The sequence below is a fragment of the Bombus fervidus genome, chromosome 8 (genome assembly GCF_041682495.2).
Source record: "Bombus fervidus isolate BK054 chromosome 8, iyBomFerv1, whole genome shotgun sequence".
Taxonomy (NCBI): Eukaryota; Metazoa; Arthropoda; class Insecta; order Hymenoptera; family Apidae; genus Bombus; species Bombus fervidus.
This window is the reverse complement of record NC_091524.1, coordinates 14,631,525-14,646,145: the sequence shown is the minus strand read 5'-3', so window position 1 is coordinate 14,646,145 and position 14,621 is coordinate 14,631,525. Positions and strand designations below refer to the sequence as shown.

The following is a 14,621-nucleotide window of genomic DNA, read 5'->3' as shown; positions in this document are numbered from 1 at the left end:
TGGATATCAACGACGAGATAAAGGAATCAGCGAAAATTTAATAAATACCGTATCGTTTGAGAAGAAATTAGCAATTATCTGGGAAAGAAGATTTCGATATTTCGAAAACCTTGAAACGTGTCGTCAAGCTCGTCATTTCGAGCAATTTTTCTCTATACGCGTTGCCGCCGCTCGTTACCCTTAGTTTCCGAGATATACGCGAGAAGCTTCGATCAAATTTACTTTTCATTGCGCTTCGTTTACCGTTCGTTTGCGAAAACAACGATATTTGCGGTAGAAATTCTTGTACATACGTCGCGTGCATTCTACGTACGTAAGTCTATTGTTTCATCGTTTGTCGGGTGTTACTTTTAAAGTCCGGTGACTTTTTGCGTAATTCCGGAATTCATCCCTCGATCGAGGCGACCGCTACTTATGCAAATATAATTAATCGGACCGCGATAATCCTAAGGAACTGTAATAAAACTAAGCATTTGCATTTTACCCCTACAGCGCTTAATCGTTCCAAATATATTCAAGTCGAGACGTTCCTTATGGTTACTGCTCCATCGTGGTCGAAACGTGGGTTTTCCCATCTTTCTCGGGATTTCTACCCGCAAGCGACCAACGGTGGAGCGACCAACACTCGGCAAGAGTTTTCCTCCACGATACCATCGTCACCGAACTTTACTGGTTTCTCATCGTCGGATCAGTCAACGTCGTCTCTTTACTAGTTGTCATCCTTTGATCGGTCTACGTCTCGTGAATGATTTTCCATCTTTATCTACTTTTAGGTCTATATCTACTTTAGATCAGTCATCCAGTTAACTTATATCTATACGCATCGAGCGTAACTATCTCGCCTATAAGTTGTTGGAACAAAGCGTAAATCGTAACCTGTTAATCCGGTGTTATAATCAATTCAACCGCTTCTTAGGTTGTCCGAAAGGTTTCTTTCGTTTTATAAGGAAATAATACACGCGCGATGTTGTTTGTTTTATATTAGTTTGTTGAATTATGCACGAACATAATGATAGAAATAGAACGAAATGGACCATACCTAATTCGATAAAATAATAGAAAACAGAGATTGTTGCTCGTCTATTATCACCTTACGAAACGAAAGGAACTTTTTGGACAAGCTGATATAATCGTAGCGGGAATTTACGACTGGGGTCAAAGTAAAATATATATAAAGCGCGAAGAAAGTATATATACATATTGTATATTATTGTATACTGTAGAACAAAAAATTGATATCAGTCAAAACGTAACACGTGATATTTGATACTAAGCAGAGAGAATCTTATCAGAGCCACGGTTAAAATATTCCTCTTCGTCGCGTTGTATACAGTACCCTAATTGAAGCTCCACGAGTTCACTACACGTTCCAGAATGCCGGTACGTATGCATATGTACATCGTACGTCAATTATCGCAGCTTACCTATTCGTACGTTCGAACCGATTATAATCAAATTTTTTCTTTCTTGCTTTCGACAGATTTTAAAATATTTTATTTATATTTATTTGAAAATATACATTCGAATGCTAATTTCCAAAACTGTACCAAAACTCTGGAACAACTTTAGCAACAAATGCAAAATAATTGTTTAAAAGTTCAATTTTGGAATATCGTTATTCGAATATATAATCAAACGATGCTTCGACTAATTGAATGTAATTTACCGTCGTTATTCGCGTTAGATTATATCGATAGAAAGGGGAAAAATAATTGACCTTTGAACTGTCTATCAATTATATGCTTATTGCGTATACCGATCGACGCAAATTTAAATTTCAAGAGATACAACGCTGTAGCGCATCAAACGTACGTATAGTATCTTTTATATTGTACGTATATATCCGAATTAAAATCGTTATTTTCACATAGAAATTTATCGCTACTGCACTCGAATGCGCTTGCGTTTATTTGACATCTTACGTCAATGTATATTTCCATAATAAAAGTTACTTCGTTCAGTCAAAAATGACTAATACGTCAAATACGATGTAAACATGACGATACATCGTACGTAGAAAATACAAACAAAAAATGTATTTATAAATGCTACTAGAAGACGAGCTACTTTTTTTCTGTAAAATGTTACAACGATAAATTACGCGTCGATAACAGATTTGCTTACTTTTAATTACAGAAAGTATCGTTCAACTATAAGGGACTGATCACCCCAGTATTGACACCCTTTAACAACGACAGGTAATTTCCGCAACATTTATCTAATATCAGCGATACTAGTACAACGAAGAAACAGAAGATAGTGGCAAATATACGGATCGCGTTGTACAAACTGGTAAAACTAAACGATATGAACTTGTAAATGAGATGAAATAACGAAAACTTGTTGGTTGAAACTTAACCGAAACCTACGAAGATCAAATTTCCTACGCGATATATTTCTGATTTTATACAAGGAGTGAAATTCCCAGTTTGCCTGATTACCTCGAATTTCCTAAAACGGAACGCAATCTTTTCGTTGTCGTAGTCTTGTATGTGAATAATATAGTTGCTCGCTAAAATATTCGAATGCTTGGACCGGCGAGAAGCGAAATTCGCGTGTAGGACGCAATTTATGACACGATACCGCGATAAACGGAGTAAATGTAGTACACGCGTCGATAATACGCGAGTAAAATTAGAAGAGAATCCGGACAACGTATATAGAACCGGACGATGGAACAGGGAGCGTTACATAAGCGTTACTTACATAGATAATTATGTTTACCAAAGTGATAGAAATATTTGGACGCGTAGAGATACACGCGACGTAAGCACCGCGGTCGTGCGATCGTTACGTTTCAGTCGATGCGAAGACACGGAGTAAGATGCAAGTATTTCATAGCGAATAGTAATTTTGTGAATTTTTTAAAAATGTCTGCATTTAATACAAAAACAATCAGAAAAATCGATAAGTGCGGGCGTGAATCGATAGTGGCGTTGCATAAAAAGGAAGTTCTTATCTGGAAATTGCAAAACGTGCGAAGAAAGGTGGTCGACTGTACGCTATATAACTTAGAAATGGAAAAATGAAAGGAATAGTATCTAGAATAACGCTACAGGACGAAGGAAAAAATGATGTTCCAGAGGAGAGAAGAGAAGCTTATTACAGGGAACACGTAGGTGAGAACGTATGCGTTTTTGCTTCGAAACTTGCAAGGATAATTTGTCAGTAGTTTCAGTCCAGAATTCTTACGGAAAAGGCAGGAAAATATAGAAAAAACAAACACGCACGAGGAAAAAATTAGCTTTTGGAAGAAACCGTATCGATAAAGATAATATTGGGATCGTTGGGATAAAATCATCCGAGATTAGAGTGAACTCGATCTTTTTGCCCTAGATTAACGACGCGATATATGAAAAAAGAAAAATATACATATACCGTAATAAAAAAAAATTTACTACCGACTGTAAAACGTGGAGATGTTTCGATTATGATACGGTGATGTATGACAACGAATGGGACCGTGTTCGTTAACGAATTTTCGAAATATTTCGAAATAATATTTATTTACAAGACGACGATCCAAAGCATTCCGCTTGAATTTAGAAATACAACGTTTTGATAAAATTATAACTCTATCTATTTGTTTATTTTAGCGCAAGAACTTTAAACTTGTCGATTATACCGCAATATGCCGACTATTTGGCGAAGGAAAAAGTCACCGGTGTTCTTGGTACGTAAAGATTTTACCTATTTGTACGATTGAAATATCTTATTCGTCGATTATCATCGATGTCCAAATTTACCATGATCGAAAGTCAAATTTCCGTATATTATTTACACTTTTTTTGTATATCTCTACTTATATGTATATCGTGCTCGCCATTCGATCGTTTAATAGTATTAAAAAAATGGTAATAAACATTCTCGTTCGTGAATAAGATCGTGATCCTTCTTTGATACGTTCTTTAATACGTTCCGTGGTCGACGAGATTCCAGAGTCAATTCGATTTATCGACGTAAGAGATTTATTATTTATTAATTTGAAAGGAAAAATTTGTAATCGATAGTAAATGGAACGACCGGGGAAGGCCCATCCATGACCACAAGCGAAAGAAAATTAGTTGCCGAGGCGTGGGCAAATGCTGTCAAAACAACGAAGCAACATTTGATGATTCAAGTGGGCGGTGCGTCGCTTCCTGATGTTCTTGAACTTGTACGTAAAATATTAAGAAACTAAAATATTCGTTTAAGGCCATGTTTTCGATAAGATCAAATTCGAGATAGTTGTCGTCGATAGCTAAAAAGAAGCGTACGTAAAAGAACTTTTAGCGCAAAATTCAATATCATTCGAGTTCGATTTTCTTACTCGATAACGACGAGATCTTTTAATAATAAGTACGTGTCATTTTATCGTTTCGCTAAATTACAGTTCGATACAGCTTATTCGGTACTACATCTACCAATATTTATTTCAAGGCAAAACACGCTGAAAGCATTAAAGCAGATTCTATCCTCTGTCTACCGGAATTATACTTCAGCCCAAGCACTTCTCAGCAATTGAAGGATTATTTGAAGCTAGTCAGTTCGGCAGCACCAAATACACCGCTTCTATATTATCATATTCCGATCTTGACTAACGTTGATGGTAAGCTGATAATTACAGTTATAGCGATTCTCTCAATTACGCGTCCTAAGTTGAAAAACTATACAAAGAGATATATCTACAACGATTATATGGAAATGTTAAGATGGAAACTTACAACCTTACGATGTACAATTGTAATACGCTCTAAACATTACCTTAATATAATTTCCATCTCTCTTTTCGTTTAAACATTCTGAAAAGTCGTCAAAACTGATTTGTAAAAATCACTTTCTCTCTCCCTCTCTCCCTCTCTCTCTCTCTTATTGACAAACGATTAATATACAATTATCATGGCAATATAGAAAATCCTTTGTCATTTATATATCTGTCTACATTTATATATTTTCTTCGTCTGATTATTAATAAAAATATCGTATGGCAGAAAGTTCCTACGATATGAAATATTATGTATTTAAAAGCGTATTGGCGTTTTTTCAGTGCATATGGCGCAGTTTCTTGAATCTGTCAACGAGGAGGAGATTCCAACTTTCGTAGGAATAAAATTCACAAGTCCTAGCTTGGACGAAGGTGCTCAAGCTTTTCATGTTAGTAACAATAAATTCGCCGTGTTCCTTGGAAACGATCAGGTATTTATTATTATCTTTTAAGTATCACGTTTAACGTTAACTCTGTAGGTAATATACAGGATATTCGGCTACAGATGTCAGGAAATTTAAACGGCGGTTCGTGAGGCCGAAATAAGACGAAAATATTAGTATACGCATATTAGTAACATATTAATTCTTTCCGTATATTCACGTACGTTTGTTCGCATAGATACTTTACCATAGAAATAACGTTATCATTTACCAACTTTTGAAATTATTTCCAACTCATCTTAAACTTATAAACTATTACTCGTTAATGTAAAAGGCACTTTATAAACTGACACATTATGTTACTCATATTTCTATGAAATTGATTTTGGTTACATTTTATGTAAAACACGTAGGTACCTTTAAGATATTTAGGTATATATAAATCTTTGATCTACAACGTATCACATAACCTCGTTGTAATCGATCCTAAGAACCTTAACGCGTTTCGCTAGTCAAATTTTACAAATTAGATGCAAGCGATCGCTTTAAGAGTTAAAATTTCAAACGTCAAACTCATACGATACTTTTATTGTGTTCGTTTCAGTTGATAACCGCTGCTTGTGCATTAGGAATGAATTCTTTTATAACAACAGGTTCAAATATGTTCTCCGAAATTGTACTCGAAACTCTCGCAGCCGGTCTTGCAGGAAACGTCTTGAAAGGAAGAGAAATGCAACAACGTTTGACAAACGCTGTGGTGAATGTATCGAAATATGGTAAAATTATAATTAAATGTTTCTTTCGTCTACAAATATTACCAAAAGCATAAATTCAATTATGTATCGTGTACATACAGTAAAAATCACTACACATCCAATTCCATTTTGTCACGAACTTGATTTAACAAGGTTCGATAGAAATAACGATCCAATTCTCTTTGTACCAGATTTAATTTGACCTAACGCGATTCAAACGACAGCTTTTTAGAAAATTTATTAATTGTCATTAAATTTGTTACATATTACTTTACAGAAGAATAAATCTTATTTATTGCAAAATATATAATTTTAATTGAAAAGAAGTATAGAAATTTAGAAATACAAATAATAGTTTTACAAACAATTTATATTTAGTACCATACTCCCTTCTTTTAATCGTTAATGTTGTAATTATGTTACAGGAACCTGGGTAGAAACTATGAAAACAGCAATGACCCTGTTAACAAGCATCAATCCTGGACCTCCACGTGCACCTCTGAAACCTTTGTCTGTTCAAACTGTAGCATCAATGGCGAAAGATTTACAAAATTTAGGATTTAATGTAAAACTCTAATGTATCAAAAAGGGCGAGGAAATAATGTTTACCATTATCTTCCCGAATAAAATTTATGCAAAATAATAACATTTACTATTATTTCTATCGAAACTTTTAGAATGCTACCATTTGAAATTAACACGTTTAACCGTATTTATTACGTTTGTAACTACAATCGTCAAAGTGAACGAACGTCGAAGTAAAACTACGCGAGTTCGGCATTTCCGAATCCACAGAATATGCTGTAAACGTAATTGCCTTGAATTCGCTTTACGTATTTTCTTACACAGTAAAGTAATAAATGACGACTGTACAAAGAATACACAAAAAAAGCTCAGATAGAAAAGTAGATATGAACCGTAGTAGAACCGTACAATTAAGTAGGTTCTTGGAACGTGGAACTCGATAGGTTCTTGTCTGTGCTAGTGTGCAACCAAACAAGGCAGATCCCTAATTTTATAGGTTCTTGTATATACTAACTTTAGTTGATCTCAGCACTTGACCGCATGGTGCAGCACTGGTCCGGGGACAACCAGGGCCATAAGCGTGAGCACTCTCATTTCTAACTAACCTAGCCCAGCTTGAAAGCTATGGCCGAGCGGCTGGGATATTTTTGTATATAATTCGAAAATTAAAACTGACCGCCGATTATATGTATAGGAAAAAATTGTTGAAACTGTTGAGCTTTATACACATTTCAAATCATCGAAACCAAAGAAGACGCTTCTCATCGACAACCTTGACGGTGACATTAGTGACCGAATCGCGAAAATAAAATGAAATTTTTGGCGGGTTTTGCTAGATCGAGGTTAAGTTCAGGTTTAGTTTCAGAGAAAAATTAACAACGCTTGAAATTTGTTGCGAATCTTTTTTTTGTGATATTTTGTTTATTTAAATAGCACGTTTTAACATATCAAAGTTTGAAGAAAGTCAGAAATACTAATCAGATTGTTCACTATTACCCCTTAACCAAAGGTATTATTTGGTATTAGGTTTAGTAACTTGGTTTGAACGCTTTTTTTTCACTAGCGACGTACCAGCCAATGGTAATAGCTAAAATTTCACGTGATCAATCGTGTTTACTCCGTCAATTCGTTTGACGCGCACCGAGTTGTCGCAAATGCTAGGTATTTCAAGCACAACGAATGTTTGAATTTTTTGGTTAGATTACAAAGTATATAAAAATGTTTGATTAAAACATTTATACTTTAGTATCATTAAGAAGTGATTTTTAATACGTTTTAACGATATTTTAACGATGGGTTCCGATCATATGCATAGACGATGGAGTAGTTTACGAAAAGTATTAGAAAGAACAGGTCCTTTTTGTAGACCAGATTTTGAACCATCGCCAGAAACATTGCAATTTTTATTAGACAATTGCAAGATTCTCGTCATTGGCGCCGGTGGTTTAGGATGTGAATTACTTAAAGATTTAGGGTTGATGGGTTTTAGACAAATTCATGTAATCGATATGGACACGATCGAATTATCTAACCTCAACCGGTACGGAAATATACGATGATTCGTCAAAAGAATTTATCAAAATGTTTACCAAAGAAGAATAGAGAAATTAATAAAAAACAATTGCAGGCAATTTCTCTTCCGCCATAAAGATATCGGCTCGTCAAAAGCGGAAGTAGCTGCAAAGTTTGTCAATAATAGAATACCAGGCTGCAATGTTATATCACATTGTTGCAAAATACAGGATAAAGATGAAGAATTTTATAGACAATTTCACATAGTCATTTGTGGTCTAGATTCCATCATTGCAAGAAGATGGATCAATGGAATGCTGTTGTCTTTATTAGTTTATGAAGATGGTGAACTTGATCGGTCCACTGTAATACCTATGATTGATGGAGGAACGGAAGGTTTTAAAGGAAATGCAAGAGTAATACTACCTGGTCTGTCTGCTTGCGTTGAATGTACTTTGGATTTATATCCTCCTCAGGTAGATATACTGAAAATATCTTTTTACATTGAACAAATAAATATAACTCTTCTGTCAATTACTATTATGTTGGAATATAGGTGACATACCCATTGTGTACAATAGCAAATACTCCACGCCTACCAGAACATTGTATAGAGTATGTGAAAGTAATTCAATGGCCAAAAGAAAATCCATTTGATTGTGCGATAGATGGAGATGATCCTCAGCACATAAACTGGATTTATGAAAAATCTAATGAAAGAGCAGCACAATTTGGAATACAAGGATTAACATACAGATTAGTGCAAGGTGTAGTCAAAAATATTATACCTGCTGTGGCATCTACAAATGCTGTCATTGCTGCAACATGTGCTACCGAGGCATTTAAACTTGCTAGCAGTTGTAGCGCTTCGCTAAATAACTATATGGTATTTTTGTTATCTCGATTTTAATTAGAAATCTAAGAATACAACATAATAAGCAAATAATTCCTTTTTCTAAAGGTACTGAATGATGTAGATGGAATTTATACTTACACTTATGAAGCAGAAAAGAAAGAAGATTGCGTGGCGTGTAGTCAAATTCCAAAAGAAATCGAAATTAGTAATCCTAAATTCAAATTGAAAGACTTGATAGAGAACTTGTGTGAAAGGCCAGACTTGCAAATGAAAAATCCAGGTCTCACGGCGTACATTGATGGGAAAAATAAAACGTTGTATATGCAAACTGTAACGAGTATTGAGGAGAGAACTCGTGAGAATCTGACAAAAACGCTGATCGAACTCGGGCTTAGACACGGCAGTGAGATAAATGTCGCTGACATTACCACTCCTAATGCAATTATATTAAAATTAAAATTTGTATATTGTAATTCAGATATGTGATAATCAGAAGATCCTTCATTTTGTTCATAAATTTATCACTACAAACCATTATATATATTTACAGTACTTGTATTGCTTTTGTGTCAGTTTAAAAAATAATGTCGACATGAATAGTTCGTCAACATTATTCTTACCGAAATAAAAACGAAAATATGTTCAATATAGCATCATTTTTTACCGAACCTATAAATAGATATCACACGATAACATTTACTTTGAACATTATTTTTAATATATTGATTCATCCTAATTTTATGTTAAACTGGTATGGTATTGCTACTTCTTTTTTTTTTCTTTTTTTTTTTTATATGGTACCAGTTCTTGTGACTATACTTATATATAACAGAAGCAAGTATTAAAACTATATTAGTTCATATGACATACCTGTTATATTAACAATAAAGACACAGTTGCAAATATGATTCTATATTTCTGATGTTTCGTTTTTCATTTTCATCAGAGATTATATATCATAGAAAAATTAATGAGTTATATATAATCCGTAAAATTCTATCTTTTTCGGTCGTTAATTTTTAGTTGATAAATTTCGTGTGTCTCTTCAGAAATAGACAGTATCTTACAGATCAATACATTACGACTATTTTGAAAGAGAAAAAAAGGAGCAGTTTAATGACTCGCGAAATATGCACGTGTCAAAATCTATACTTGTTAGCTTGTCATTAATATCTTTTTAATAACAATTTCTCTCGTTTCATCGTATTAAATTTTATGTTAAGTATGAATTTTGTGCACAGTCCTTTTTTGCATTATAAGCATTTATCGATGACTTATCCGTAACGAACGAAAAATACTACGGATCCAATCTTTCCATATTTAGTAAATACTTTTATTGAAAGTATAATACCAAATCGAATGGATGACATTATATGCTCCGATTAGAGCAAATGAAGGACAGTGCACGATAACCCAAAACATCTTTTGTTTTACAAGCACACTCGGTAACATTCGACATATGCACAATTTGAGTAGAAAAAATATCTAGAACAAATACATTATCTATCTTCCTTATACAAAACTATTATTACATTGTATCAATATTTCATAATTTTCGCTTTTTTACCTCGATAAGACGATTAGTCACTCGCCAAGAATCTTTTGTTCTTAGAAAGACGTCCTTCCTTTTTCCATTTGAATGTGAATAACACGAAATGCTCCTATGATCATTTAAGTAATATTTACTTTAAATATTCATTATCAGTAAAATTTGCATCAAGTTAAACTGAATAAGAATAAAATATTTTTTGACGGTTGGGGAATTCTTACAACGAAACACTTCGAGGTTCATTGTCATTATTTCATCGTTTATACGGAATTCCAATATGGACATTCTCATTTCAATTGTACAATTCGAAATTATGTTTTTTTTTTTATAGTATGAATTATTAATTCGCTAGACACGAGATGCATAAAATCAGCTAGTGCAAAACTAGCATTAGTGTCAAAGTAAGTTGTGTCACGCTGGGCAGTGCATTCAGAAACTGCAGAACGTATTAACTGTGATTCTTTTCAAGTATCTTTTCGTTTACGTAATGAAAGAGACATTAATCAGCATGAGATAGTTTTCTTCGATAACCCAAAAACATTTACAAAATCAAAATCGCATTTTATTCGTTTCTTTTATGAAAGAAACATATGAATGCACATGCGATTCACTTTCTGACTCGGTCGAATTAAGTCGCACAATACAGTCATTATATTTCGACCATTATTTGAAAAATAAATTTCACATATTCGAAATGTAATACATCAACTGCAAAATGTTTTATGAATAATCATTGTTTTGTGTATAATAATACCATGGTCCATGAAAAAATATTTCGGTATAAAAACGTAAGTGTGGCATAATAAGTGTCGTGAAGTCCGATTTGTCCAGGGCAGAATACGACACTTTTTTATCATGAAAATTCCTGGATTTACATAGATACAGTTATTTAATTAAACAAACAGCAATATAAAAATTGGGAAGGTATAACGATATGAAGAATCACGATTTATCAATGTCGTCTCAACAAAAAGACAAATATTTGAGGTATAGTGACGTTAAAAAGTGTCTAATTTCTGCTCTGAAGCTGCTTAACAAAAGATAACACAAAGTGCACGATGTTAATACGTCATGAAGAACGCTAAAACGGTTGTGTTAGGCCTTAGCATCAACTTCCATCGCCACTTCACCTGCAGCTTTCTCTGCCTTCTTCCTCATTCTCTTTGCAGTCCTCGGGTTTACCGAGGTGTACAAAAGGGTCTATAAACAAAATAATTAATTAATAACAGAACCCATTAAAAGAAAAAGAATTGAAAAAAAATAATACGTAATTCACACCTTCAATTCAGGATCTTTAACAGCATATTCCGATTGATAAATGTCAAGGTCTAAAGGAATTCCTGTAATCTTGTGTTGCCGATTGTGCATTACTAGTACTGTGAATTTGAATTGTGCAGCAAATTCATTTGGTTTTTCATATAGTACCTAGAACAGCAATAAAGATGTAATGACATAAAACTCTTTAATGAAATATAAAAACAAAGAGTTATACATAAGTAACAGACTTACTTGGAATGGTTCAATCAACCTATGATTTACACATTCTACAACTGCCATTTTTGCCTTCTTCTCGTCCTCGAAAGTACGTAAATTGAATGGCATAAGTCCGTGTTTATGAGTGACTTCAGAGTAAAACATGCGAGACGCTTTCAATTTCAATTGATACGTTTCCTCTGTTTTTTTAAATATAGTAACCCGGGTGTCCTGTTCTCGACCCACTCCTTCGCCAGTACTAACTAGCACATCCATTGCATATACCTATAATTTAAAAAATCCACATATATTGCATTTTCTCTATTCTAATTGATTACATATCATATTATTTATATATATATATATATATATATATATATGTAGAATGAATTATACCTCATAAGCTTCAAGAGTGTATTTTTCATGTTCCTTCTTCTGTGCGTCATTTGGATTTTGAATAATAGTTTTTTCCCCGTCTATTTTAAACTGTTTCAATTGGTGACTTAACATTCCTTCAATTGGTTTACACTTGTATACGTCGCAAATTTTTTCTACTGTCTCTGTTATCGTGTATGTCTGTAAACAAAAAAAAGCTACATAAACAGCGCGAAATTTAATCAATTTATAGACACAGAAGTGTAAAATATATAAATAACTTACCTCTGTACCTGGCTGTAAAAGCCTCAATGCAGCTTGTGATGCATAGTGTGCAGCTAACACTACATCTGCTTTTCTACCAGTAACTTTTTTTTGTGATGAAGAACCTATAACAATAGTATGTGCCACAACTGCTATGAAGCCATCAACATGTGCTCCAAGATCTCTAAGAATAGAAGATAATAATTACTTTAGAAAATAAAATATAAGTTATATTTTATAATATTGATTACATTATATTATATTCATGAATCATAAACTTACACTTTTACCATATCCTCATCTTTGAGTATGAGATCTGGTTCACTTGCAATTGGTGAAAAATGACATATGCAATTATTCACCGATATGCATGTAGGAAAAGCAATTCCCTTCTTCAGCTCTTTTTCCTTTTTGAAGACCTTATTGGTCTCATCCAATATCAGTTCATCTCCAATCTCACAAATTTCTCTTACTGATGCTCCAGCAACACACTTATCTAAAACTTGCTTTAATACCCCTGAAATTGAAAGAAATCATTTATCATTTATAGGTACTAACGAATACTTTTAACACTAGGTAAGATTTATAAAGTATGTACGAAATTACAAAAGTACTAGACACGTACATATACATATACAGATTTGCTTCAAATTTTGCATAACAATTGTATAAATAAGTTATTGATTTAAAACATTTATTTTTCTCTCAACTTTTAGGGACAAAAGCAGAAAGAAATTAAAGCTATATATTTTTCAAATCACATCAAGATATGATATCATATTCCTCCCATTGCATAGCCACAAAAAGTTTGTGTCTTTACTAATGTATATTTCTACATCTTTTATTTTTTTATACATAATTTTCATCTAATTCTCTTATCTTTCACAGATTTAAAAAATGCTTAAAAATTATAATTATCTCTCAAACAGTACAAAATTGAGCTAAATTTATTCAAGGAGTTTCGCAATATTCGATATTTTTCAGGTCCCACGAAAAATAAAAAGATCAAATGAAAATTACATTTAAAAAATGTAAAACGCATTAAATTTTTATTTTTTATGATATTTTAACGTAAAGAACATTTGAATATATTTTTTGGAATCAAAAGTTATAATCAATGTTTCTTTCCAACTTTTGTTTCTCAAAATTAACAAAAAATCTAACATTTGGAATCGATGACCCATTTATATGCAAAATTTAAAACAAACACGTCTCAGATAATTTCGTGGATATTTTGAATACGGTTCCTCTTATTCGTTATATATGATATAAAATAATATTGCAACTAAATATGTTATTCAAATGATAATAAATTCTAAACATAATACGATGCGAGCCATACAGCGCAAGTTTTCATTGAATATCCGTCTAGATGGTCTTTTTGCGGAAATGGAAACACATACAGAGATACAAGCGAATTATGGTTCCTACATAGTAAAATTGTTACGTTGCGATAATGAAATGAAACGGAGAATTTTTCGAGCTACGTAATGAAAAATAAGTAATTTGTTGTCGATCAATCGTTAGAAAAGTATAGAATATTGAAAGTATCGACAAGTTATCAAAACGTAATAGACGGTGCCAACTATCCCACATGGTAATAGAGCCCGGCATTAGCGCGCCACATTCCATATGGCCAGGCGGAAAATAAGACATTAAGGAGCCCATGCATGAACCAGGCAATTTCACTTTTATTCGTTCGGCTTCATTAGTGAACGTTAAGTTGTTTTCTTACGATTTACGATGTCACCGGCCATTTTATACTTGGTGACAACGATGTCTTCGGCGATGGTTCTCTCAGTCTCCTCTTTGTCCGCCATGTCTTCAGCACACTATGTTACGATCACGTGACTTAGATAGAACTGCAGTTGCTTTCTGCAACAGTCACTATCTCAAGTTAACCGTGTATTCCGAAATTTCCTAGTAATCGTCTCTGTTGGTATCTCTCAATTGAAAAATTCTAAATAAATATCACCCTGATAACACTTTTATCATTTACGGTCATGGATGTTCCTTTTTAAAATAAATCGTAGCGAATTTCAAGAAATATATTTGAAAAATATGTATTTCTTAAAATTAGAAATATTTGAAAAATATGTTTCTAATTTTGTTAATAATTAGTTAAGGAACTTAAACATGTTAATCGATATTTTTGGGAAAAATATTGGCAATAGAAATGAATAGA

The 14,621-nt window shown here is 33.2% G+C and overlaps 3 protein-coding genes across 4 annotated transcripts; 2 read left to right on the top strand and 1 right to left on the bottom strand.

The window, feature by feature from the left end:
- Positions 1 to 1,284: 1,284 nt before the first annotated feature.
- Positions 1,285 to 6,528, top strand: LOC139990116 (N-acetylneuraminate lyase). 2 transcript variants are annotated; one of them, XM_072009061.1, is made up of 8 exons: positions 1,285 to 1,380; positions 2,137 to 2,198; positions 3,597 to 3,673; positions 4,011 to 4,156; positions 4,420 to 4,588; positions 5,027 to 5,175; positions 5,732 to 5,903; positions 6,308 to 6,528. In XM_072009061.1, exons 1-8 carry the CDS (start codon positions 1,375 to 1,377, stop codon positions 6,457 to 6,459), a joined length of 933 nt encoding a protein of 310 aa, XP_071865162.1. In that variant the 5' UTR covers positions 1,285 to 1,374; the 3' UTR covers positions 6,460 to 6,528. The 2 variants fall into 2 exon arrangements, with proteins under 2 accessions (XP_071865162.1, XP_071865161.1); XM_072009060.1 differs by lacking the exons at positions 1,285 to 1,380; positions 2,137 to 2,198 and adding an exon at positions 3,011 to 3,098 and having other exon boundaries at positions 3,575 to 3,673.
- Positions 6,529 to 7,018: 490 nt separating this feature from the next.
- Uba3 (Ubiquitin-like activating enzyme 3) lies at positions 7,019 to 9,421 on the top strand. Its single transcript, XM_072009053.1, has 4 exons — positions 7,019 to 7,947; positions 8,035 to 8,395; positions 8,476 to 8,805; positions 8,881 to 9,421. The coding sequence occupies exons 1-4, from the start codon at positions 7,700 to 7,702 to the stop codon at positions 9,259 to 9,261; spliced, it is 1,320 nt and encodes a 439-aa protein (XP_071865154.1). The 5' UTR covers positions 7,019 to 7,699; the 3' UTR covers positions 9,262 to 9,421.
- A 120-nt stretch (positions 9,422 to 9,541) lies between these two features.
- LOC139990113 (proliferation-associated protein 2G4) lies at positions 9,542 to 14,316 on the bottom strand. The gene is made up of 7 exons (XM_072009055.1): positions 14,172 to 14,316; positions 12,719 to 12,953; positions 12,458 to 12,620; positions 12,194 to 12,373; positions 11,834 to 12,082; positions 11,603 to 11,749; positions 9,542 to 11,524 (listed from the first exon to the last, which is right to left on the bottom strand). The coding sequence occupies exons 1-7, from the start codon at positions 14,254 to 14,256 to the stop codon at positions 11,420 to 11,422; spliced, it is 1,164 nt and encodes a 387-aa protein (XP_071865156.1). The 5' UTR covers positions 14,257 to 14,316; the 3' UTR covers positions 9,542 to 11,419.
- Between the last annotated feature and the right edge of the window lie 305 nt (positions 14,317 to 14,621).

Bases quoted from the DNA above. Each gene is read 5' to 3' on its own strand.
- LOC139990113 (XM_072009055.1), bottom strand. From the start codon at position 14,256: ATGGCGGACAAAGAGGAGACTGAGAGAACCATCGCCGAAGACATCGTT. The intron at 12,083-12,193 runs GTATAATTCATT...TTTAAATTATAG, and splicing joins ACACTCTTGAAGCTTATGAG to GTATATGCAATGGATGTGCT. The intron at 11,525-11,602 runs GTGTGAATTACG...TTTTGTTTATAG, and splicing joins TTAAAGATCCTGAATTGAAG to ACCCTTTTGTACACCTCGGT.
- LOC139990116 (XM_072009060.1), top strand. From the start codon at position 3,026: ATGAAAGGAATAGTATCTAGAATAACGCTACAGGACGAAGGAAAAAAT. The intron at 3,099-3,574 runs CTTATTACAGGG...TAAAATTATAAC, and splicing joins TCCAGAGGAGAGAAGAGAAG to TCTATCTATTTGTTTATTTT. The intron at 3,674-4,010 runs GTACGTAAAGAT...TGTAATCGATAG, and splicing joins AAAAGTCACCGGTGTTCTTG to TAAATGGAACGACCGGGGAA.
- Uba3 (XM_072009053.1), top strand. From the start codon at position 7,700: ATGGGTTCCGATCATATGCATAGACGATGGAGTAGTTTACGAAAAGTA. The intron at 7,948-8,034 runs GTACGGAAATAT...AAACAATTGCAG, and splicing joins GAATTATCTAACCTCAACCG to GCAATTTCTCTTCCGCCATA. The intron at 8,806-8,880 runs GTATTTTTGTTA...CTTTTTCTAAAG, and splicing joins CTTCGCTAAATAACTATATG to GTACTGAATGATGTAGATGG.